The sequence below is a fragment of the Pleurodeles waltl genome, chromosome 4_2 (assembly GCF_031143425.1).
Source record: "Pleurodeles waltl isolate 20211129_DDA chromosome 4_2, aPleWal1.hap1.20221129, whole genome shotgun sequence".
NCBI classification, from domain to species: Eukaryota; Metazoa; Chordata; class Amphibia; order Caudata; family Salamandridae; genus Pleurodeles; species Pleurodeles waltl.
In genome coordinates this window covers 72,070,767-72,095,822 of record NC_090443.1, presented here as the reverse complement: position 1 = coordinate 72,095,822, position 25,056 = coordinate 72,070,767, and the positions used below count along the sequence as shown (strand labels likewise).

Genomic DNA, 25,056 nt, shown 5'->3' with positions numbered 1-25,056 from the left:
GACCTTAGTTTTAGTTGTATAGGATTAATTGCTGATCCTCTTATTGTCTACTGTTTTTAATCTTACCCTTATCCTTTTTATGGGCACAAATAGAAATGTAGGATATGAGGTAATTTTAACTCACATTCTTTCACTCACCTTCTCACTGAGATATCCTTCAGTTCATTTGGATAGCAGGATACTGAAGTGAATGGACACCCCGTGATGATACAACCCACAAAATCACCCCACAGTGGTAACATTCACCGCTGAGGGTAGAATATGTGGTTGAGAGTCTGTAGAGAAAGATCTCAGAGGGCCTGGAATGATATGGTATGAGGATTCACTTCCTTTGGTTATTAGTGTTTGGACAAAGGAAGCTGAGTGAACCTTAAAGACAGCTTCTTTCTCCCTCCTTTACTGGTTCACCAGTGTAGGTATGCCTATGAAACCAACAGGAAATCTGCATGCAGGAACCAAACATCATCATCAATCCTGGTTGCAAGATTCAGTTGTCCATCACTCAACTGGGCCAGATGTAAAAAGGCCTGCAGCCCCGACTATGGATATTGCTGCAACAACTGTCTGTCTTTATCCTGGTAGAGGGAGCAGTAGACATCCTCACAAAAAAGGTGTGCACCTCTGGTGCTTCCTGATGTCAAATTCCAGCTCTGATGCCTCAAAACAGTGAGCTGGAATATCTCTGATGGGCATGAAGGGGTGTGAAGTCTACTGGGGAGAAAACACTCGGGGATAACCAAACAAACATACAAGGGTATGGCATCATGACTTCATCAATTTATGTGTATGACTCTTGTCTGATAAAGAGTGCTCTTAGAAAACATTATGGTTTTTCTTTTGGTACAGGTTTTTATCTAGGTGTTCAACCATGGATGAACTCTGCTGTTCCCTATGAAAATACACCTACTGCACCTTAGGCTCTTCCCCCCCTGACTGTAAATAACTGTATTTGAAGTACTGTACCTAGTTCAAGTAAACAAAAGTTGCCTGTTGACATTAAATTCTAAATTGTACTATTTGATGCTGAGTAAATGTTTGCTTTTGAGCCTTTGTTCCTCCAGAATCCAGCATCCCTGAAATTTAACAATGTAATATGAGGTGCAAGTGGAGCAACTGCAGGAGTACTGGTGATTACACTACTCCCTGACAGAATGCAAAGGATGGGATTACCTGTGTAGTAGAGAACAGGAAATAGCAGATTTGAGTTGTTGATGTCACAAAGTACCTGCAACTGTGCCAGAGCCTTTTCTACTTTCCCCATTACCGTTTCAGAAGACAGGTCAGCAGTTCATGAACACGCTGCTGAAGAATGACTGGACCCGTTATTAGTGGATCATTCTCATAAGACACCTTCGTAGGTAGCTCTGCCAGGTCCTTCAAAATGCGACGGAGCTGAAAGAAAGCCTCTACTGTCCCAGTGAACCTGCAAAAATAACAACAACTCATTTCTGGTACGTTACAAAGACAAATTCAATTTGTATTGTAGACAGCATTGTAATCTCACCCATATGTATGCTTCCAGGTTGGGGAAAGGAGTGGGAGAGATCTGTGGCAAGAGTTATAGTCGAAAGGCTATTTCACACTACTGAAGCTGTGAACTCAGATCACAGATCCTCTACATAAGATATTGCACAACCTTAGATAACCCTTACCTCTTAGTACTTTGGTTTATAAATTGATTTATGAAAGTCTTGAATCAGCACATGGATAAATTGAAATCTATCCAATGGCCTTTCAAAACGAGGCCTTGACTGAGCTGCAGTGGCCATGCGTTGCAAGGGAGGTGGGGGTCTTTCAGAAGAAAATGACACCGTAACACCCAATAAATGCTTGGTGTCATCGATCAAATATTTTGCTGCTTACAGGGCCCTTACACTGTGAAGGAGTTATCTGAAATGACTAAGTTTACATGCCTACTCAGAACTTTCCTTGCCCTAGAAATGTTCTCACATGAACATTGTCTCAATGATTACGTGAGCCTTGCTTACTCTATCCATGATGACCTCCCCAAAAGAGGTACATAAAATACTTAAGCATCTACACATCCCAAGGCCCACAATGATGCTCTCAGGAGGGGAGTTGGGGGGGGACATACCAGCTCTCCAAAAGGCTCAGGCTCACATCCACTGGGCGTCCGATGCAGGCCTCCTGTTGACGACGCATCCACTCCCCAAGCTCTTCTTCAAGAAAATGCACCAGAGTCTCACATCGGCCCAGAAGTTCTTGCAGCCGGGCCAGAATTTCCTGTCGAGTTGAAAAATACCTCTGAAATCCCATTGAAAGAGACAAATTGTGAGGCACAAGCACCTGGATCAAAGCTCTGATTGCTCATTGCTCACCTCGCCTTTGCCATAACAATCTAAAATAATTTTCCGTTGCTGCAGTTCTTTTCTTCCTTCTTCTAATCCAGTGATACTCAAAGTACGGCCCGGGGGCCGCATGCGGCCCTTTTGACCTTTACATGCGGCCCCCGGGCAGCAGTAGCACTAGGCTTCTGTTTACCTGACTTAACAGGCAATACTTTATTTAAACACTATTAAAGATAAAGAAAGGAAGTAAGGAATTTGTCCTGAACCACTTAACTGCAGGAACACTTTCATTTTTTAATAAAGCTTGCAGCAAATGTCTGCAACTATGATGAGGCTTCTTAAAAATTCAAAAAGTGTATTTCATTTGTACGCAAGACCATTTCATTTTACTACATCAGATTATATCAGTGCATGGAGAAGTATTTTTTTAAGAACAATAGATTTCAAACATAAGTTCAGAAACATTAATTCTTACTCCCACCTTGATAACAATGCCAATAGTGAATTAAGAGGCAAATCAGTTATCTGCACTCTTTCATTGGCTTGACTTGCTATTATACATGAACAGCTTCATAGTTTAATAAATCAAACACAGAAGGGCTGAAGTCATGCATTGTGAATTCCTCCTACATACAGTCATGAAGAAAATGAAGGGAACGTGAAATAAAACAATTGCCTAGGATCACACAATTTGGTAAAGTGAGGAATCTGGGATTAATGCCACGTTTTCTGGTTTCACATTGAGCGATTCAGCCACTAGATCTATATGCTTTGCGGCTCCCTACACCCACCATAACGCCACAACCCCTCCCCATCCAGAGCCCCCTCCTCCCTTTGATCGCCAAGATGCTAGCATCAGTGCGGCCCTCGGTCACACCACAGACCAAACTTTGTGGCCCCTGGGAAAATGTTTGTGAGTAACCATGTTCTAATCCAAGTCCTTAAAATGCAGCTACCCATTTAACTAGATTTTCCTGGCAGTCTGCATTGAGGATCAGCTCAACACAGGATCTTCTCAAAAGGACATTTTCAACAGAAAAAGTAAGGAATTAACAACTTACCTGTAACCACTGGGTTGCAGGTTGTACTGGAGATTCATAGAATGTATACTCTATGGTCATCTGGTATTGGGTTCAGAATATTGCATCTTGAAATCACAAGTGTGACAACCTTCAGTTAAGCAGTGACTCTCCAATGTAGTACATGTCTATGGGGGTCATTATGATAATGGTGGGATATCCAGCCGACAACCGAGAAGCCTCCACCGGCCCTATTAAACAGGGCCTTTACATTGACGCCGGCTCCAAATGGAACCGGCACCAAAGTGGCAGTGTGGCAGGTGAGGCAGCACCCGTTGCGCATTTCACTGCCTGTAATTTGGGCACTGAAATGCACGATGGGGCTGTGCATGGGGGCCCATGCCAAGTGCATGGGCAGTGCAGGGGCCCCGAGTAACCCGTTCCGCCAACCTTTCCCTGGCAGTGTAAACCGCCAGGGAAAGGCTGGCGGAATGGGGCTCATAATCCGCAGGGCAGTGCTGCTTATAGCGCTGCCCTGTCGGATCTGAAACGCCGCCACCGCCAGGCTGCCTGGTGGCCGCAGACTGGTTGTGGCTGCGTTTCCACCGTGGAGTTTCCGCCACAGTTATAATAGGGCGGGCGGACCGCCGTGTGGCGGGTGAAGCAGCACCCGTTGCGCATTTCACTGCCTGTAATTCGGGCACTGAAATGCATGACGGGGCTGTGCATGGGGGCCCCTGCACTGCCCATGCCAAGTGCATGGACAGTGCAGGGGCCCCGAGTAACCCGTTCCGCCAACCTTTCCCTGGCAGTGTAAACCGCCAGGGAAAGGCTGCCAGAATGGGACTCATAATCCGCAGGGCAGTGCTGCTTGTAGCGCTGCCCTGTCGGATCTGAAACGCCGCCACCGCCAGGCTGCCTGGTGGCCGCAGACTGGTTGTGGCTGCGTTTCCACCTTGGAGTTTCCGCCACAGTTATAATAGGGCGGGCAGACCGCCACTACCGCGACGGTCCGCCCGCCACCGTGAGTCTGGCGGTCCATGGACCGCCAGATTCATAATGAGGGCCTATGTGCCTAAAGAAGGCTTAAGCATTTTGCTATTCTGTTAATTTTGTGCAATGCGGTTGTTGGGAGGATCACGTGTGAATCTATTACACCGGTAGCTAAAAATAATAATCGCAGGCAAGTAACTTTTGCCATGCTAACCAAATGCATTTAACATTATATTAGCAGCACATCTGTTCTAGATTTGTATGCTGTGAATATACTATTTATAATTTAGCAGCAGCCACTAGTTTCCCTAATGCGGTGGTTGGCACACAACAGCAATGGTGGAGATAAACAGGGCCAGAGAAGCAATCACCCCCTCAGGCTAGTTGTTAGTTCATGAAGCTTACAGTGCTCCCCTGGTGTCTTGGTTGGTGGGCAAATGATGATTTTTACATAAGCAATTACAAGCAATTAAGGCTGAAAAGCTATTTATTTGAAAAAACAGGAAAGTCCCTTTGATTTCATAATGAAAATGCCTGCATTTTAACATAAAAATGTATTGCGATTTATTCTGTTTGCATGTGTTCTTTAACTTTTATTTTGTTGTGTTATCGAATATAGCAATCAGTGCTGCATAAACACACATAATCTGACGCAAGGCTCAGGGGACAACAGCAGTATAAGTGAGAGACTGTGTCAGGGTCTAGTCAGTGTCTCTCCTGGGCTCTACATTGGCAATTAGGCTAGTGTCAGAGGCCCGAGCACTTATACATGAGAGTTGTGCCACCTTTGACCTGCAAACCTCCAGCTGGATGCCAAGAGCACTAAAGCCCTGCAGTGCATAGCCTCGGCCCATGTGCTGCAAAAGTTGACTGCAGTGTCTGGTTCAACCTCTCGGGTGCAAGGACTTTTGGAGTACACAGAGGAGGTTGTCGATAGGGCCTGCAATGAATCCACTGTGAGCTGCTGTTTCCTATTACGCACGACCAGTCCCTGAAACTAACCCCAGTAGACGCAGAGTCTGACTTTCATCCACTCCCTGCGACCAACTCCCAGTGTACACAGTCCTCATGTGTGCACAACAGCGAATGTCTGCATGCAGCTGGCCTTAAGTTTTTACATTTTTTTAAAAACAATCTTTCGCAATTGCAGACTCTTCCATTAGAGACAGATCTTTGTTGGGCCTAAGTCCACAAAGCCCGCTGGAGGTTCAACAGTGGTTCCAGACTAGTTTCTACATGTTTGCAGATCCATAGGCTGAATATGCAAACCACAGAGCAGCCCCTGGGCTGGGGTCTTATAAGCACTAGCCAAGGTTATGTGTACCCCACAGGAGGTGCAACAAAGGTCTAAGATCTCTTGTGGCAGGTTTGCAGACCTCTGCCTAGAGTTCACAGAACTCAGGGGTGTGTTGTTACCGACTAATCCTGCCTCAGGGTCCACCACCCTGCAACAAAATCTTCAGTTTTACTTTAATTTTAACCTGTGGGGAAGGAACTTGGGGGTGGAGCTTTTGGTTGCCCACAGGCAGGGGGTCAGGGTGTATTCACCCAGGTCCCTTGCATGCCTTTCATATACTTTTCTTTTTTCAGGAATCAGGGGATGGAGACTCCAAGTGCTGCAATGACAGGCTCAACATTTTTTTCAATTTGTGGGCTGCCAATCACAACTTCAGATCTGTGGATCTATCTATGGACGCAAAATAGATGATGGGAGACAAGCTCATCATCCAACAGGATTCAATTATTATTATTATTTTTGTTTTTAATTTTGGGTCTGGAAAAATGGGTTTGTGGACCACCCCGGACAAAGGACTTTTAAGCCCAACAAAAACTGTTTTAAATGCTAATTTCTTTAGAACTGCTGGCCAGATGTACACCAAGCCAAGAAAAGACACATTTCATGGTTTGGTACAATTTTGCAATTTTTCTGTAATTTAGTTAAAATAATCCTAGCAGAATTTCAATAGTATCTGTCACTTTTGTAGACCTCAACCTTCGTTTTGCTCCCTGCCTGGCAGATCTGCATGAAACTTGCCATACCACACCCACAACAGATAAAATGTTTAATGTAAAGTTTAGTGAAGATTCATCAATTAGTGACAAAGTTATTAGGAAAACGAGCATATTGCTTTTCACTGGAAACTGTGACAACCATAACTATACACTATTGCCAGATTTTGTGCAATTTTTTTAAACTGCAATAAAGCTACAGGAAATCAAAAGTTCACATTTCCAACTATCAAGATATCTCTATTTTCTTTTTTTATCCTTTCAAGCCTGCCAAAAAAATGTTTTAAGCACAAATTTCTCAAAAACTTAACAGATTTACACCAATCCAAACATAGAACCTGATTTAGAGTTTGGCGGATGGGGTTACTCAATCAGAAACGTGACGGATATCCCATCCACCATATTACTATTCCATTATATCCTATGGCAATTGTAATACAGCGGAGGGGATATAACAAAGAAATAAAAAAATTGATCTCCAATGGAAACTGTGCTAACCATAGCTACACAGTGGCTATCACTGGTGTATATGTATATTCACTGGAAATACAGTTAAAACTGAATTATGCGTCTTCCTCTAATGAGTAAAACCACTGAAATTAGCCAGTTGTGGTTGGAATGCAGACTTTGTGATGTGTTATTTATGCAGATGGGCATTTTGCTGCTTGCACTGCAGTACTTAATTAAACAGTGCTGTGGTTCTAGGTGGCCAAATGCCTGTGGGCAGGGTGAGGAGGGTATCAGAGGCATGGGGGGGGGGAGAAGGGAGGTGGGGGCTTCTACCTTCTGCAAAAAATTTAAACTTAAGAAGAGGGGTGAGGGGGGAATTGGCAAGCTTTCCCATCCAGAATCTACCTATTTGTTCCGCAGTGAAATTCTACAAATTGTTCAGGTTATCACTGCACGAAACACATACCATAACTCGCATCGGCCAATATGTTGTTCCTCTGCATTTTTTTGGGTTCTGTGCCATTGGTAAATAGAATTTTTGAGCATGCCAGGCAGCATGAGTTATGGTACATGTTTTTTGTGCTTTCATACCCATAAGTGGTAGATTTCTGAGGTTACTCCCAACATTCGCGTCATCTGGAACCATAAAATTATTTTTTCATTGAATTGCACCTTTTTTTTTCCTTTTTTTGTTTTTTTGTACTACATTTCAAACGCCAGCTGTACATGTCTTTTGGCCATGCACAGCAGTTTGTCCTGGGGGCTGGAACCTGAAACGTATATCCTTACAGCTCTGTCTAGTATGCTTTCTTTCAGCCTGTACATCCCGAGCATTTCTCAAAACAAACATTTGCAATGCAATAGGCCTAGCATTTCTTGAGTTAGAGCTACTGGCGTTGTAAATTCTTAACTGGACTTTTCTTTTTACTCACTGTAAAAATACTAAGGCCCCTGTCCATGTTCTTTTTTTAAAAGGACTGATTTGTCAAATGTTCGTGAGAAATTGGCCCCTGCATCGCCTCGGTGTGACCCTACCATCTTTAGGAGGGCTGTGTGCCATTAGAAACTTGTAAAAAAGACCCCTGTTTGACCTGGGCGTGATTGTACCATCTATAGGACGGATGTCTGCCACCAGAGATTTGTGAGAAAAGACCCATGCTTCACCCCTGTGCACCTATGCTTTCTGTCTGAAGATTGAGCAGTTTTACAGGTGATTGAAAAAGACCAACTGGCTTTTCCAGCTGTACCCATGCTGTATGTACGGCTGACGTGATACCAGAGGCGAAGTGATTTATATATTTTCAGGGATATCACGCCTATAGCAATGATATTACAAACAAAACCCTTAAAACAAACTACTCTCAGCTGTAGAACAAAAGCTCCAACCATGATAGCACTTACAAAAACACTGAAAGGTGGGAGGGGTTATTATTTTGGAGTCCCCATTAACCATGTGTGGACCCTGAGATGATTAAGAGAGAAAGAGCACGTCCTGCTGAACGTTTTGGTGGTGGTCCCATTGTCCTAGAACCACCAGAGATATCAGCAAAAATGTTTTATCAAACTAATGCACTGCAAAGCATTATGGGGTGAGATTCCAGAGTGCAGTGAACATTGTAGTATCGGCTCTCCCGCTGTGCCAGGAGAGCTGCTTTAGCTTTGAGGATTTCTGTTTTATGTAAGGCATTTACCAATTTCAAGTGTTTTAAGGGAGAGCTTAAAAAAAAGACTGATTATATAACTGTGAACAATGTGACCAGCTCTTTAATACCGCCAATCATGTTCACGCTGTTGTGCCTGTTCGCACTGTGAGCGCCACGGCCGGCATGCAGCAGGAAAGGGAGAGACAAAAGAATAAATAAATAGTCAGTCTATGCTCAAGTATATCAGCCATCGTGCAATAATCCATGTAACAGGGCAGTCTGCAATGTGGGACAAAAACAGTCTCAAGGCGGAACAAACGTAAAGCACTTACTAATGACATCAAGTGATATTTGAAAGACAAGCCCACAAATGAATGAAAGTGGTGGGTGTGGTTAAAAGCCCACAAAACTTACAACAGGTCAAAAGACTTGCACGCTCAACCTAAAAAATTTAAGTGTGAGTGACAGAAGTCGCACATCATGACTCGCAAGTAAGTTAAAACTATATAAAAAACAACCATGCCCAGCAAGGTATCATTCATTACAATTAATCAACAATTCTGAGTGGTACACTCAATATATTACAAAGAGCAATCTACGATTAAAGTAACAAAATAAGGACAATGCATATGAAAAATACTGGCATAGAGAAATTGTGTTTTTACACATAAGACATACATCAGTTCTTTATAAACCAATATGGCAAGATTTGCTCAGGGTGAGAAGAGGAACACATGGTGCAGTTGAACAAAAGAAGGGCTCAAAATCATGAACACCACCACTATACTCACAACAGACTACATACAAAATAGTTGTAGAGGGCGGCAGTACTAATACACTGCAAAGAAATGAATTATTTTGACCTTTGCCTCACACATCGTTTCACTAACACTCTTTGCAACTCAATATGTCAATGGGGTTTTGGACCTCAGTCGCATACAGGGTCATCATCAGGACACAGACCGTAACCAAAGACCACATCGAAGTCTATGTCACTGCTTCATTGGGGATAAGGAGTATGGATGCTACAGTAAAAGGGATAGAAACGTTGAATCCAGAACAGGAGTGTACCAATTACAATGGGAAATTGAGAGCTACTCCTAAAAAAGGATTCAACTGATGTGAGGAGTGTTGAGATAGATGCACAAAAATAGGCTAGAAGACATGGGCAGATCTGGAATCAATTTGGCACTCAGTGTATATAGCTAATGTATGGCATGCCTAAATTCATGCATCTCTGTCAAGGAGAAAAAGAGTTAAGGTGGGATTTAAAAAAAAAAAAAAAAAAGTGTTTTTCCATTTTAGCACCATAGGAAATTTTGTTCATCGCTACAGCAATAAATGCCTAATGGATTTACATTGAACTTGGTGGAACTGTAGAATTTCATTAAAAAAAGTGAACATATGTGGTTTGGTGTAAATGCGTTTAGTAGATTATGAGTCTATTCACATTTCAAAAAAAGTACTGGGGTGCTTGAAAGGCTTCCTTTGTATATCCAGGCCATTTAAAATGTTGATTTCCAAAATCGCATGTTCGGTCCACCACGTTTATATTTGAGGAACGCAATTGGCTGATGAAGGGCATCACATTTTATTTTTCTGCCATCATTAAATTACTCAGGCACTCTCCTAACATGAAAGTGCTTTTAGGGAACTTTCAGTGGCATTCTGTGCATTAGCAAACAATGCTGATAACAAAATGGATTGATTACTTTGATACTGTGACACCACTTCAAGCAAACACTTGGGTCAGCAGCGTAGTACCACTCTACCTACATGGACTTGCAAATATGGTTTTTAGTTGAATAAGCCTGTAGCTTACTGACTCTATGCAGTGTGTTTGTAGATACCAGAAAAAATACCTTCCATGATAAATCTAGTACAGCACAAGTATGCAGAGGGTAGATCCATGAGTCATGTAAAAGTAACGCTTAGATTCCATGTTGTTGCTAACAGTGTCTCACCCTGTAAAGAAGAATCTAATGGATGGAATAGTAACAATTAATTCAAGTTTTCTATTTTTAAAATAGGTTTGCAATAACTGCAAAATTAACTTGTGTTGAAGTACACGCTAAACCTGACTTAAGTTAAATAACAATATATTTGGGTATTCTGCATGAAGAGGGTCAGCCCTGACTAATGCTGTGTTTGCCAAAGTGTTTTCACTTATACCCACTTATATCGGACTTCCTTAAGAATGTCTATACCAGATTCATTGAAGGTTTTTCTTCCTGCTGGCTGAGCAAAACAGACTAATGTGGTAACGTGGTGAAAGGATGGACTAACAGCATAAAAAGAAGGAACGTTAATGGCTAAAAAAGAAGAATAGGCAAGGGGGAGACATAAGCAATTGTGTGAGAACTTTTGTTGGGGTCCAAGAACACCATGATGGTTATCAGGCATAACTGCAACAATTATTGTAATTTATTACTGATGTTCTGGGACCACAATACTATTGTACTTCAACCAAATGACCACACCTTTAGCACAAGATTCTCATGGCAGCACTGTTAAGCAGTCAAGGCTAACTCTAGGAGGTCGCCAGAGGTTTTGCTCTAAGAAGTAGTAAGGACTGTCATTTACTTCACAAAACATGTGTTCTTTATTTACAAATATGTAACTACTCTGCACACAGAACTCACATAGACACAAAAACACTGCCTATCATCTCCTGGGCTCAAACACTTAGTACTAGTCACTAGAAAATAGTTTAAATATAATTGAGTGCTAAGGTAATAAGCTTCGCTCAGGATGGGTCAGAAGCACAGAATTGTCAACAGTACTTCAAAGTCTATCAGAATTACTTCAAAAGAAAAATATAACCGTTCTTGAGAATTTTATTCCAGTGATTTTGGTTTTGATGGCAGAGATTCACACATGCTCAAAAAGTGCACCCCATTCGCCTACTTTAAAACCCAAAGGTGATAAAACATTTCTTTTTTTTTGGTGGGGAGGACCTACTGTTGATACCACGATGTAACTCTGGGCCTGGTTAGAGTGTCAGATCACGCTAAGTGTTACTTAAAATTGTTGCATTTATGATTTTCTAATGGTATGGGCATCCACAGGTCTAAGGGCATCTGCACAAGATGTCCAGTGGCCTGTAGACTAACCTAAAAACTGTTCTGACAGGATGCTCAAACCACAATATCTCTGGAAAGAGGACTCCAAAGGGTTTTGCAAAGAGGCAACATCCTTTAGCGAACTACATGGGATCTGAGGCCAGAGATCAAAGTCAGGATTCCTCAAGACTTCCATGGGCAATGGGAGAGATGGAGAAAGACAACCCATGTGCAGAAGCAACATTGGAACAAATCAGGATGAAAGCTATGGCGCTATCCTAGACCCAGACATCCTTGCACTCTGTGTTGCTTTGCCTCAGCAGTTAGGTATGCAACCTAATGGTTCCTGTGCAGTCTCTGTCTATTGAGCTTTCCTCCAACCAGCTACTTCCAGTCAGCTTTATAAAGTAAAGTAACTCATCCTGGTAGTCAGAGCTCAGCTCCTCTTCCAGGCAGGTTGATCTCCTTATCTCCATTGGGAAGGCAGCAAGGAGAATCCATAGACTTATCCATTCATGGTTCCCTTATCTTCTCTACCAGGTGTAGCGGTGCAGTGGCTGAAGAATCCAGTATTCATCTTCCTGGGTAATTAGGTGGCCCACTAATGTTAAATTTTAAGAGTGCTTCTGCAATTCTGGTGGCGCATGTCTCCACTGCTTGGCTGGTCCAGGAAGATGTGAAATGGCTTCTGGAAGAGGAGATCCTTTTGTGGCCATTAACTATCATGAACAAGAAATGGGAGGGATAGGTGTTACTCTGGCGGGGGAACTGCAGCTACATAAAAGGGGATGTGGTGGACTACCTATCCCACCCCACAGAGGCAACTTATCTCAGGACAGAAGACAAGTGATGTGTATATGAAGACTCCAATGTCCGGGACGGCCTCTGCCAGCATTCACTATTCATGCACCCTTGTACAAAAGTGAAACCAAAAGATTCACACACAGATGCACAAACAAATGTGTATATAATGTTGATGTGTGTCCCAGAAATCATAAAAGCTAAGCAACTTAGTTATGTTGATGCTCCACAGACTTTACTTGGGAAAGTGGTAGGCCATGCTCCATAAGAGTACAAATAAATAGGGACGCAACTCGGAATACAGACTACTGTGTGACCATGGTCAGTCTTCTATTGCTTGGAAACAGAGGGAAGTAGCCACTGTTTATTTTATTCATTTGCTTTTACTGATGCACATTTATATAGTGCAAAGAAGGACAAAGGGCATTAGAACACCTTACAAAAAGCACACCAATTAGAGTACAGATAGCACTAGAATCAACAAAAGGTAAATTAATTGTTAAATGAAACAAAAGATGCAAGTCAGTAGGGGAGAGACTAAGACAAGGAGTATATGCAAGTTGTCAGGGAAAGAGTCTGGTGGCTACTTTTTGTATTTAGACATGTCAAATTGACGATAAAGGGCTCGGAGAGCACTGATGCTAATGAATAATCAGGGAAAGTAAAGAGAGTTCCACAGTGACAGAGGAGGACAGAAGAGGGAAGGAAGGTCTTTAGTGCATTACCCAAAACAAACAAAAAGGTACAATAGATATGGTGTATAGTATGGAAAGGATCCAGAAGGTCAGAGACCACTTTGAAATGGGTTATCTGACACCAGACTAGTAATCTCTTTAGAAAAGGAGTTTCAAGTCTTGAACGCAGGTAGAGACACGATAGTAAGCAAACCAAACCAGATATAAGCTCAGATGTTACACATCAGTAAAACAAAATTGAGCACCTCGAATGGGTGGTTTGCATGACCTTCAAGCTTAAGCATCTTCTATGGCTTGTCAGAAAACCTGTAAGTGTAGGATAGCACAGCTTTCAAAACCCATGCAGAGGGCTTTCTTCCTAACAAAACTTCCCTCAACAATCTATCCATTAGGTATTCCCCAGAGATTAGTGGATTTGATTTGCAAAGAGGTAATGCGTTAGCATTTTGCACTGTCCTATGGTGCTGAAATATTTATGGCCCTCATTCTGATTCTGGCGGGCGGCGGAGGCCGCCCGCCAGAATTCAGCCCTCCATAATACCGCTCCGCGGTCAAAAGACCGCGGAGGGTATTATGAGTTTTTCCCTGGGCTGGCGGGCGGTCTCCAAAAGACCGCCCGCCAGCCCAGGGAAAAACTCCCTTCCCACCATGAAGCCGGCTCGTAATCGAGCGGCGGTGTGGGAAGGTGCGACGGGTGCTACTGCACCCGTCGCGTATTTCACTGTCTGCTACGCAGACTGTGAAATACTAGCGGGGCCCTCTTATGGGGGCCCCTGCAGTGCCCATGCCATTGGCATGGGCACTGCAGGGGCCCCCAGGGGCCCCACGACAATCCTTACCGCAATCCTGTTCCTGGCGGGCGAGCCGCCAGGAACAGGATGGCGGTAAGGATTGTCAGAATCCCCTCGGCGGCGCAGCGAGCTGCGCCGCCTTGGAGGATTCTTAGGGGCAGTGGAAAACCGGCGGGAGACCGCCGGTTTTCCCTTTCTGACCGCGGCCAAAGCGCCGCGGTCAGAATGACCAAGGGAGCACCGCCGGCCTGTCGGCGGTGCTCCCGCCCCCGTTGGCCCTGGCGGTTCTCTACCGCCAGGGTCAGAATGAGGGCCTATGTCTTGTTTCTACCACTAATAAGCTATCTATGAGAAACAATAGTCTAGATTTTGTTTTTGTTTCTCTCCTGATTATTTGTGCTTGGTGAATCTGAAGTCACTGTCAACACCCAGGAGTGAAATGTGATGAGGTAGTCAGTTTGCCCAGTGCAAAATCATGCTATAAGGTACCTACTATGGTAACAGGAGTGCGTATTAGGACAGCAGAACTTTAAAATGTGTGAGACTAAGTCTGTCCACACCATCAGAAACTGTTGGCCCAATTCCTGGCTAGCTCACAGTGCCTTACCTGGACCCCAAACTAACCGGGGTGTAAGGTGATTATGCCAACCTGAACATGACACTCTGACTTCCCTGAGAAGCCGTGAAAACAGATCTTACCCTTTCATTGTATTACTCATGCATGCCCAGGTGAGACACAAAAGAGAAGCTTTCAATACATGTATTGAAACAATCATTATCTAGGATATAGCAAGTGAGCTGCAATAATTAGGTTTATGGAACAAAGCAAAGTAATCAGCATTACAAATATAGTGGAGAAAATTAACAATACAATCAAGGTGAATGTGGTTCTAGATGTTCTAGAGGTTTAGAGGTTCCTACCAAAACCAAAGACTATAATCAAGAGCATAGCGGGTGTATCCTTCTGCACGGCCCGATCTAAGGGATTAGCACCATCCCCATACCTGAGGATAATGTCAGGAGTATGCCTGGAGTGTAGATGACAATCCTTTTAGGGCTGGTTAATTAGCGTTCGCCGAACAGCATGTCAAACAGCATTCATCCCAAGACGGTCGTGGCCAGAATGCCCTCTGCCCCTCCCAGGTCCGTGCATCACTTTACACAATGAAGTCATACTGTAGTGGAAGCACAGTCCTGGTGTAATGCTGTGTCCAGGTTTTAGAAGCTGTCACCTGAAGGGCAAAATAAACTAGCATATTGTGTACCATATTCTTAGCTTTGGACAGAAAGCACTGATTACATGCCATGCAAAGGCTAACTAAACAAACTGCGCGTTCTGTATATACTTGGAATAAAACAAACTGATAAACTGATAAAATATGTAAAAAGTCATTGCTAAAAAAAAAAGCCTTATTAAAACAAACAAAATATGAAATGTAAAGTTAAGCTAAATAAAACTAAAACAGTGGGAACCATCATGGGTCCAAGAGGTCCTCACAACACTCTCCATTTGCCAGTCAGGAAAGACAGATTCTATAAATATATATAAAACACTAAAGGCATTAAAATGTTGACACCAACAAGCAGAGCAAACAAAAAAGGAAATGAGCCAATTAAAACATCAAATTTCATAAAAACAGAAGGCTAAATTTTAGATGTCAACGGAAACAGCCATGATGTCATCCAAAATATCAATGCAGAAGGAATTTAAGAGATATCCGGCATCTGCAGACGACATAACCACCAAAGCCTCAGTGAGTAAGTGAAAGGAACAAACATAATCGAGATCCTCAGCCTCCGCCGAAGTAGTAGCATCCTGCACAATGCCTGCAGCTGTTGAGCCAAAAGAAAGTACTGCAGGAGCTGTAGCACCCACATCCATGTAGATGGGGTGCATGAAAGGCATCTTGAAGCAACCATAGTCTCATAGCACAACTCCAGGAATGAACCCACAACAGGAATGTTACAAGATTTATGTCCGTGAGTAGTACCAATTGCGTTGCAAGACACACATCCAGTGCACACTCGAAAGGGCACCAAAGACAGCGGAACACAGGCTGCATTCAGTAGAACCATACTGGTCGTAAAGTTAAGACCAGTTGTCATTTAGTTCCTCCAACAAAGGTACTCCAAAATACTGTATCATGCATTCATGACACAGCTAGTCGGGTGGTATTTCCCTCACCACTGGGCTTTGAAATGGGACATCCACTACAGAGCAGAAAAAAGAGTTACAAAATACTAACAATTAAGAACAACATGAGTGGAATGCCTCCAAATAGAGTTGAAAACAGTATATAAAAGATGGAATTACGCCAAAGACAGTCTAGAAATTGCTGACAAAACCAGGCACAATCACCTTCAAAGAGTAGGCAATACCTGTGGTGTTGGAAGAATTAAAAATGTGGCTCATAAGTTCACTGAAGTGTCTTGGAAAGTTATTATTTAAAAGCAGCTATCTCAGTGGATGACCACGCTACTTGTAATTGAAATGTTTCATGGGCAGATGTGAGCGCCACGTGTTTCTGGAACAATAGTGCTTTTAGTCAGGTCAGCTTGTCGAAGTTAATATTAAAGGTAGGAATGAAAGGCCACAAACCTGCTACCCTTACTTCATCCGTGGGCGAAAACAGTACGTTACCACAGCAGGTCACTATTTGAGAAACAGATATCAAATATGCGACACCTGCTTTCATTCTACACCTTGATCACTCAGCATCAAGTAACTTCAGTTCAAAAGTAACTGAAATACTCGGTGATCAAGAAGACGGGTACACCCTTCAAGTAACAAGTCAAACTGGCCACTGACGCATAACATATGCAATGAAATGTCATCTGTTTACAAATCACTGAGAGGCTTATAGATGTTTTACAATCACTACCACTGAGAAAGACTTCCTTTCCCCGATCATATATTTTTGTACTTGAAAGGTAATTCCCATACCTCGTGTATAAAGCTGTCCCCTAATGTCTCAAATCTGCCTACTGTAAGATGTTTCAAACATGCTGTAATTGAAACATTGAAATCGGCAGAGATATTAACTACCATTATTAACTACAGCCAATTACTTTTCCAAGTTAGCTTGATCTATTTGCCTGAACCGAGCAGCAGCTTCCATGTGTGAAAGCTTCCAAATTTCACTGTAGATGGCATACAAGACTGTTCTGGAGCATGGTGATCTAGGGCAGAACAAGAAATATTGTAAATCCATGTAATCAGGGAGGTGCTCTTTCAAAGCTGACAGAGTGGAAGGTTGCAACCATTGCTGCCACAACTTCCCTACACTGTATGTAGTGACAATCCCTGCATGTTGTGTCTCTGTATAATGATGGTCTGGTCGGCTAGATTTGAAACCGTGTGTAGAGTCTATAAAACATACATGACAACCATTTGTGTCCACAGGCCACAATAACCACCCTCTGGGACCTGAAAGTGTGAAATTAAAAGTACCATTCTTAACCATACCATTGAGCTGTTCTTCGGTGTGATTTACTAAACGTTGCCAATTATTAAATTGTGCAATTGGAGGGATAATGGGCATATTTAGTTCTTTAATTTTTGCTAGACCTAGGCAAATAGTCTGCTGAACAGTGTCATTTAGGAAAATCATCTGTAGTGGTGGCTTTAAATAAGGCATCCCTGCACTTGCTAATTTTTCTTCCCCAAATTGATTTTAAAACAATTGTTTCTTTCCAATATTTGTAGCCTTTATTAACTAGTTGGGAAACAAATGCATTTGAATAAATTTATTTAGTGTCAGTCAGCATACTTTTCTATGCTTTTGTTGATGATAACTTGAAATAATGCGATACTGCCCAGGTGAATATGTGAATTTATCTAAATATGTTTTGGAACTCTCTGCTGGTGGAGTCGGGCAATGTTTCCATTGTGTATAATTAAACATTGTATGTGGGATGGTAGTATTATGTAGGTAATGGTGTGCATAGTGATAACAAAACAATTCCCCATAATTTGCAGTGTTCATGAACATGTCCTCACTTTCAAATACAGTATAATGTTCAAGCTCAGAAAGCACTGAAGAAACTGTTTTCATATCCCTATCATCAAACACAACCCTAGGTGTAATGACATCGTCCACTGAAATTTTTAAAACATATGGAATTTGAACAGTCTCAGTATGACCAAAAATATCATATGGAACCTTATCCCAAACAATCCCATCAGGAACTGGAACGGCAGTAATGTTCACTCGGGGCAAGTCTCTTCGCACTTTATAGTAAGATAAATGAGGCCTCCGTACCCTCGTCTACCAGTTCAACAGCAGAGCGTTCAGGAAGATAATATCCATTTATAAGCAAGAAGAAAACAGTCACAAATCCAATCCATAGAAAAAGGGCAAACAAGGCGAGTTTCATTCACAAATAAGCCCATGGACAAATCAGATAACTGTGTTTAAGCCAGTGGAAAAGCTTACATATGCCATGAAGAGAAGTGTTTGAAGAATCTGAAGAGAAGTCAACAATGTCGACAATGCACCGAGAAGTAGTCATGTGAAAACAGGAGCCGGAGCAGGTGAAAGTAAACTGGTAGATGCCTCTAAAGGTGGTCATAATAAACAACTCCTTCCGTTAGTTGAGAACTGTAGACTTACGTCTTGTAGTAGTAACTGGAATCAGCAGAAGTTAGTTTTCCACCCTCCCCAACCTAGGGGAAACGATCTTGAAGCTGCTCAACGCTTGAAGAGGTATATTCTTTACGGTAGTGAAAGGGGATAGGGTACTACTCAAGAGTTCTCAAGGTTTACTGTGTAGAATCGGCCACATGATGCAATTTTACTTAATCAATGGAGACAAAGGGGGTTATTACAACTTTGGAGGTGGTGTTAATCCGTCTCAAAAGTGACGGTAAAGTGACCGATATACCACCAGCCGTATTACGAGTCCATTATATCCTATGGAACTCGTAATACGGCTGGTGGTATATCCGTCACTTTACCGTCACTTTTGGGACGGATTAACACCTCCTCCAAAGTTGTAATAACCCCCAAAGTGTTCATTTTTACAACCAGCAAGCAGTGGCAAGATCACTGTTCTGGTACCTTGAATTCCCAGTACTGGCACCGCTGCGCAGCACGATGGACCAAATTCCTTTTTCCCCCACAATCTTTACGCGGACTAGATCCTCAACTATTCGAATCCAATCTGTGGATGCTGGTGTATTCCTAATTCCCACAGCAGTGGCATGTCTGGTAAAATGCTCATCTCTGAAGTCTTGAGGTTCTTGCAAGACAGTGAGACATTCATTTATGTCAAAAGGTGTCTCTACAGCCACTGCGCCAGGACCGGCAAGATCTGCGACATACACCTGGATGCCAGGCACAACTTTATATGGGTTACAGCCACCCAAAGAGCTTCTAGGCAGATTATTTAATGCCCTCTGGACTCCATATAGGCGATGGATCCAACTGCGACCTGAACCTAGTACTCTAGCTGTAAAGGAGGGCTTTTAATCTCAGTTTTTCCTGTCCACTATCGAATTTCCAGCAGGATGCTAGTGGGAAGAATAATGCACAGCTACACCCAGGGTTCCAATGGTTTACCTATATGCTTTGGGGGCAAAGGCAGGGTCCTGGTCCGAGTGAAATGCAGCTACTGCATATGTCCCGATAAAGATGTGCAAATATTTCATAAGAGTGTCAGCTGTTCGCTGTGGCCACACCCCAAAAAAATCTGGTGCAAGAATCTATTGCATGTAAGATATTATATGTACCATTTGAATTCAGGAGGCTGCAATGGTCTAAGTACACATACTGGAGTGGCTTGTAGGAAACTAAGCGTCTGCGGTGGACGTTTAACGGTGTAACCTTTTATATGTTGACAAATGTCATAGTTAAGAACATTTTCCGTTGTCTGTCTGCACAGACCATGTCACCAATAGTGTTTTTGTATCAAAGCAACTGTAGTCACCAAACCAAGAGTGGGCAGATGCAACCCAGTCATGTGATGCTTTAACTGTAATTCACAGTAATCATTGGGGAAAAACTTGACCAGCCACCCCTGGAATGGTCATAAAAGGGATAGTTTGAGTAATTTAAGGGTAAGAATATTTTTCCGGATATTCTTTTGGTAAATGGGTGCCATTAGCCGAAAAGTTCACGGCAGCCAGTATTATTTCATCCGCACTCCAATGAGAATAAGTAATCGCAGTTACAGTTGACGTAACAACTACAGACTTGGCTGCTTCATCAGACATTGAATTCCCACCAACGTGTCTTCCAATACATTGATGACCCAATGTATGTATTACATGAGCTGGTGGCAGCCTGTCTTTGATTTTCACCACCTTTCCCCAAAGTATTTTATGTTTTATAGTATTTCCTCTAGAGTCTCTCAATGCATTTAGGCACCCGTAATGCAAGTTCTTGTTAAAAGACTGGACACAGTAATACGAGTCACACACTATAAGAGTGGGGTATTCGGAACCTGTATGTTCCATTGCCAGAATTAAAGCTTTTACTTCAATGAGCTAAGGGACTGTGCGAAAGTTTGTTTAAGGTGGAATTCTCCACCCTCACTACTCCATAAACAGCTGTACAAGCCGCAGGATATTGATGTTTAGTACCTACATCAAGTGGAGCAGAACCATCGGTGTAAATTATATATTTATACTGATCAAAAGGCAAAATGTTAGTGAGCATGGGGTATTCCAGTTCATACTAGAGAAATTCTTGAGTCTGCAACTTTGGGTCAAACACAATCTACATCAGCGGCGATCAAGGAAGTGTCCCATTGTATCCAGCTAGGATATAAGGTTTTTGCATTTGGAGCACTAGCCTTTGCGAGAGCCTCTAAAGCTGGGACTGGGGACTCTGAGCCAGTGGTCTTTCCTTGATGATCTGAACTGCAGGCAGTATTTTTTCAGTGGAAGCAAAAAGCATTTCAGTCATGGAAAATAAATGTGATTTATATGCAATGGGCACTGTGTCACCTTCATTGAATATGACATAGGTAAAGCCAATGGCACCTGGAATTATCCGGATGACTAAATTTGCTTTGCTTAGACTTGAGTGTAGGTGTTTTGCTTCAAGCATGTCAGTCTGTAGGGATCTGAGTATATGTGCGCTCTGGTGTTCAATGTTTGTTAGAAAACTCTGGTCTGATTAAGATATATAGGGGGTTATTACAACTTTGGAGGAGGTGTTAATCCGTCCCAAAAGTGACGGTAAAGTGACGGATATACCACCAGCCGTATTAAGAGTCGATTATATCCTATGGAACTCGTAATACGGCTGGTGGTATATTCGTCACTTTTGGGACGGATTAACACCTCCTCCAAAGTTGTAATAACCCCTTTAGTGTTTATATGCATTGGGCATAGTCTGGTATGTTTGTTCTGCCAAAATTGAAGAACCCTAACAAGGATTGCAGTTTTTGGTGATATTTGGTGGTTACAATTGTGCACACTTCAAGCAATTGAATCTATGGCCATATTCAACAAATTCCAATACAATCTGCTCTACTCTAATTGAGTTTTTAACTCATCATCCGTCAGATATATATCATCAACACAGGGCAATGCTTCTTGATTAATATCATAATATTGCTGTTACATGGGCAGAGAACAGCCCTGGGCAGTTCTGATACACTTGGTGAAGTGGCAAAACTTTCTTTTTCAGCTGAGCATGGAAAAAGGGGTTAGATCCCTGCTTTCAGGCACTGTGTTTTGGCAGAAAAACCTATTGGAAATATGCAGGGTTGTTTTATATTTTTTACAGATAATATTGTTAATTAATGCTGTACTGTGTCAATTTTGTATTGTGAATGGGGGTGTGTGATGATTTAAGTGTATACAATCTAAGACTGTACTATAGGAATGATTTGGCTTAGCTATTGGGAACAAGGGGTTGTACTTAGGAGAAACACATGGGTTACATTACTCCCTGGTACTTGAGTTGTGAGAGAATTTCACTCATAGGGGCTTTTGCTTCATGATTTATGGGATACTGTGGTTGCACTTGCGGGATGGACCTTATGGGTATTATTTGAGAGGGAGAGTCCCTATCCCAGACCTCATAGTTGGGAAATAGTGCCCGGGCTTGTGCGAGAGCCCATTCTGCACTGCAAGCTTGGTTTACTTGCTCAGGAATGAGGACTGAGAAAGAGTAAAATTCCATCATCTCCTTGTGGGAGAGTTCTGACAAACTGCGATGACAATCTTTTTCAGCCAACAGAAGGTCATAGCTGAGTGTTAAGGTTTCCCAGAAAGTTACTTTAATTGTGCGCATTATGCTCCCCCCCCCCAATCTATGTGTTTAATGTGCAAAATTGGTCTGGAGGGGCGACTTGCCTGTTAGGGGTTTGGACTTCGAAGTAGAAATTAGTTGCTCTCACATCCAGAAACTCTTAAGGATGCTGGTGAACTAGTGTGACCTCTGCCGCAATGTCGAGCCGAGCCACCGCCCACGTCCTGTTCTGCAGTAACGTTCTCATGTGTGGCATATTTTGCCTAAATTCCCACAACCACCCTCTTTTTAAATTGAGGTTTTTGTTGAGGAAGTTTCTCTTCCTTTTTTATTAAGATATCAGATGAGCGTTGTGAGTCCCTCTTTGGTTTCACGTACTCTATTTGCCTGCGTTCTGACCGTCCTAGTCTCTTGGACCATCTGTTGAGTCCTGAAAGGAACGAGAAGGACGTTTGTCAGTATACTGATACCTATCAGACTGTTTCAAATACCACGGTTAAGTTAATAATAACAATTCTGAGAGCACTCAGGCTGCAGAGATTCTCCCTGTGATTTTACTTTATCTTTATTTGATTTTTGTTTGTCCCAGTGCTTTTTTCAGAAGACTCCTGTACTTGTTTGGTTTTGTCCTTTTCAAGATTACCTTTAAGCTGTGGCTTATTTGGTCTGGACCCTAAGTTACTGCAGCAGATGCTCCTGATCCACTGAAGGAACTTGCATGAGAAATTGGAGTACCACCAATGCTGCTTACCCTTTTATATTTCTGAAAATAACTGAGGCTACTATGACAACATTGCCTATCAATTTCATCCCCAAATCCAGTGCAAGTGCAGCCCTGAATTTGTTTTGTATCCATGTTAACACATTTGGTAAAACAGCAAGAGATGGTGTACCATAAATTTGTGCGAAAACAGTGCCCCATGTAGAACAGTCATCAATAGAGGGCACAATCCCAAGTTGCAAGCACAGTGTGAGAGTTCTATTGACTTGGGAGTCTCGTATAGGGAAACCCTGCTTCAAGCTGATTTGTTGTGTGTGCTATCCAGAACTAAATTTCATTCCAGATGGTAGGTACTTTTTCCATAATAGCATTTATAGGCACTGGGTTAATCCTAGGAGTAGAAATGGCTTTTGAATAGCTTGAGCAGCCTTCGCTTGGGTAGTGTTTAAAGTTCACATAACAAATTCTGTTAAATGTCTACATAGTTATTATATAATGGGCACAGATCGGCTGCAGCCAAATTTTGTACGTTTGGATATGGTGTGTAGGCAGCTAGGACTGGCTGTGTGGCTCAGTCATTACAGAGGGGACCCAATCCAATGTAATCAATATTGTGTGGTAGGGCTCCTTGGAAACAATTTCAATGTTAATTAAAATTTTAATGGCATTTCTAAATAGTTGTATGGTTTGTATTGTGTCTGTGGGTTAGCAACTGTGTATGTATGAAATGTATTTCTACTGGCACCTACTGCAGGAAAATTGACCCATGAATAAAATGTTTCAGTTTTGTACACATTGTGTGCCTTTATCACAACTGTCACATTTCCAACCCCATTAGGTAGCCCATTATGAAGTGCATGTTGTGTGACAGCATGTCTACACTTTATTCGAATAACAACTGGATTCCTCATTTTTAAAAAAACAGAATTCAGAGAAGGAAATACTAAGTGGGATATCCTTTTAAAGATGCAAGCTTGAACTGAGGAGGATATTTCCCAAACACCACAGACGTGACTGTATAATGGTGAATAGGGCACCCTGGGCACAGAAATAAAACTACTCAGGAGAGAGTCATTTAATAAGTACTTGACCTAAATATGCTGGTGGCGCCATGTTATACTGTTTCTACCATGGTAATAGGACTGCGTATTAGGACAACTGAACTTCAGAATGTGGGAGACTAAGTCTGTCCACACTGTAAGGAACTGTTGGCCCAATTCCTGGCCAGCTCACAGTACCTCTTCTGCCAGACCCCAAACCAACCGGGGTGGAAGGTGGTTATGGCAAGTTGAACATGACACTGACTCACCAGGGAAGTAGTGGAAATAGATCTTACACTTTCATTGTATTACTCATGAATACCAAGGTGAGACACAAAAGACAAGCAAGAGATATTTTCAATACATTTATTGAAACAATCGCAATCTAGAATTATAGCGAGTGAGCTGCAATACTTAGGCAAATGGAACAAAGCAAAGTAATCAGCATTACAAACATGGTGAAGAAAAATAAACAATCCAACCACGGTATATGTGAATCTAGATGTTCTAGAGGTTTCTACCTAACCATAAGACTATACTCAAGAGCAAAGCGTGTGTACCCTTCTGTCCGGCCCGATCTAAGGGATTAGCCACAACCGCATAGCGGAAGATAGTGTAAGGAGGTGGCCTGTGGTGTAAATGGTTTCAGGGCTGGTAGGCTAGATCCAGCTGAACAGCATGTCAAACAGCTGTGACCGGAATGCCCTCTGGCTCTCCTGAGTCAGTGCATCACTTATATAATGAAATCACGATTTATAGGAAGCACAGTCCTCGTGTAATGCTGTGTCTAGGTGTTAGAAGCTCTTGCCTGAACGGGTAACACAAGCTAGCATTTTGTGTACTGTATTCTTAGCCTTGGACAGAAAGGACTGATTATATGTTGTGCAAAGGCTAACTAAGCAAACATCGTGTTCTCTATATTCCTAGAAAAAAACAAGCTGATAAAGTATGGAAAAAGTAATTAACAGTCTTAATAAAACAAATAAAATATGAAATGAAAGTATGGGTCCAAGAGGTCCTCACAACAATCGTTTGTGCAAAAGTCAACAACTGAAGAGAATGAGCATCACACTGTTCATGCATGTATTGCACTGGCATGTGATCTTTTCATTTTAAGGCTACTTTATGGTACAGCAACCTCTAAAAGGCCTTTTAGAGCTCTTGCAACTGCCAACAGTCCTAGAAAACTGATTTCCTGCTAGGCATCTCTCAGTTACCAATTGGGATGTACTGAGAAACCTATAATGTGTGCCCTTACCATCCCGTGTGGGGTGTGTCTGTCAAAGTGGTCACCTGGGGCCACCAACCTGTACAAGGT

General features: G+C 42.4%; 1 protein-coding gene across 2 annotated transcripts in view; it reads right to left on the bottom strand.

Annotated features, from left to right (window-relative positions):
- STAT2 (signal transducer and activator of transcription 2) overlaps nt 1–25,056 on the bottom strand; it is a 482,775-nt gene that overhangs the window by 270,478 nt on the left and 187,241 nt on the right. Inside the window, exons 8-9 of one of the 2 annotated variants that reach the window (XM_069230705.1) lie at nt 2,096–2,265; nt 1,265–1,423 (exon numbers count right to left, since the gene is read on the bottom strand). In XM_069230705.1, coding sequence (XP_069086806.1) covers nt 1,265–1,423; nt 2,096–2,265 — 329 coding nt within the window. The remainder of the gene's footprint in view (nt 1–1,264; nt 1,424–2,095; nt 2,266–25,056) is intronic. The other variant, XM_069230706.1, reaches the window with a different exon arrangement.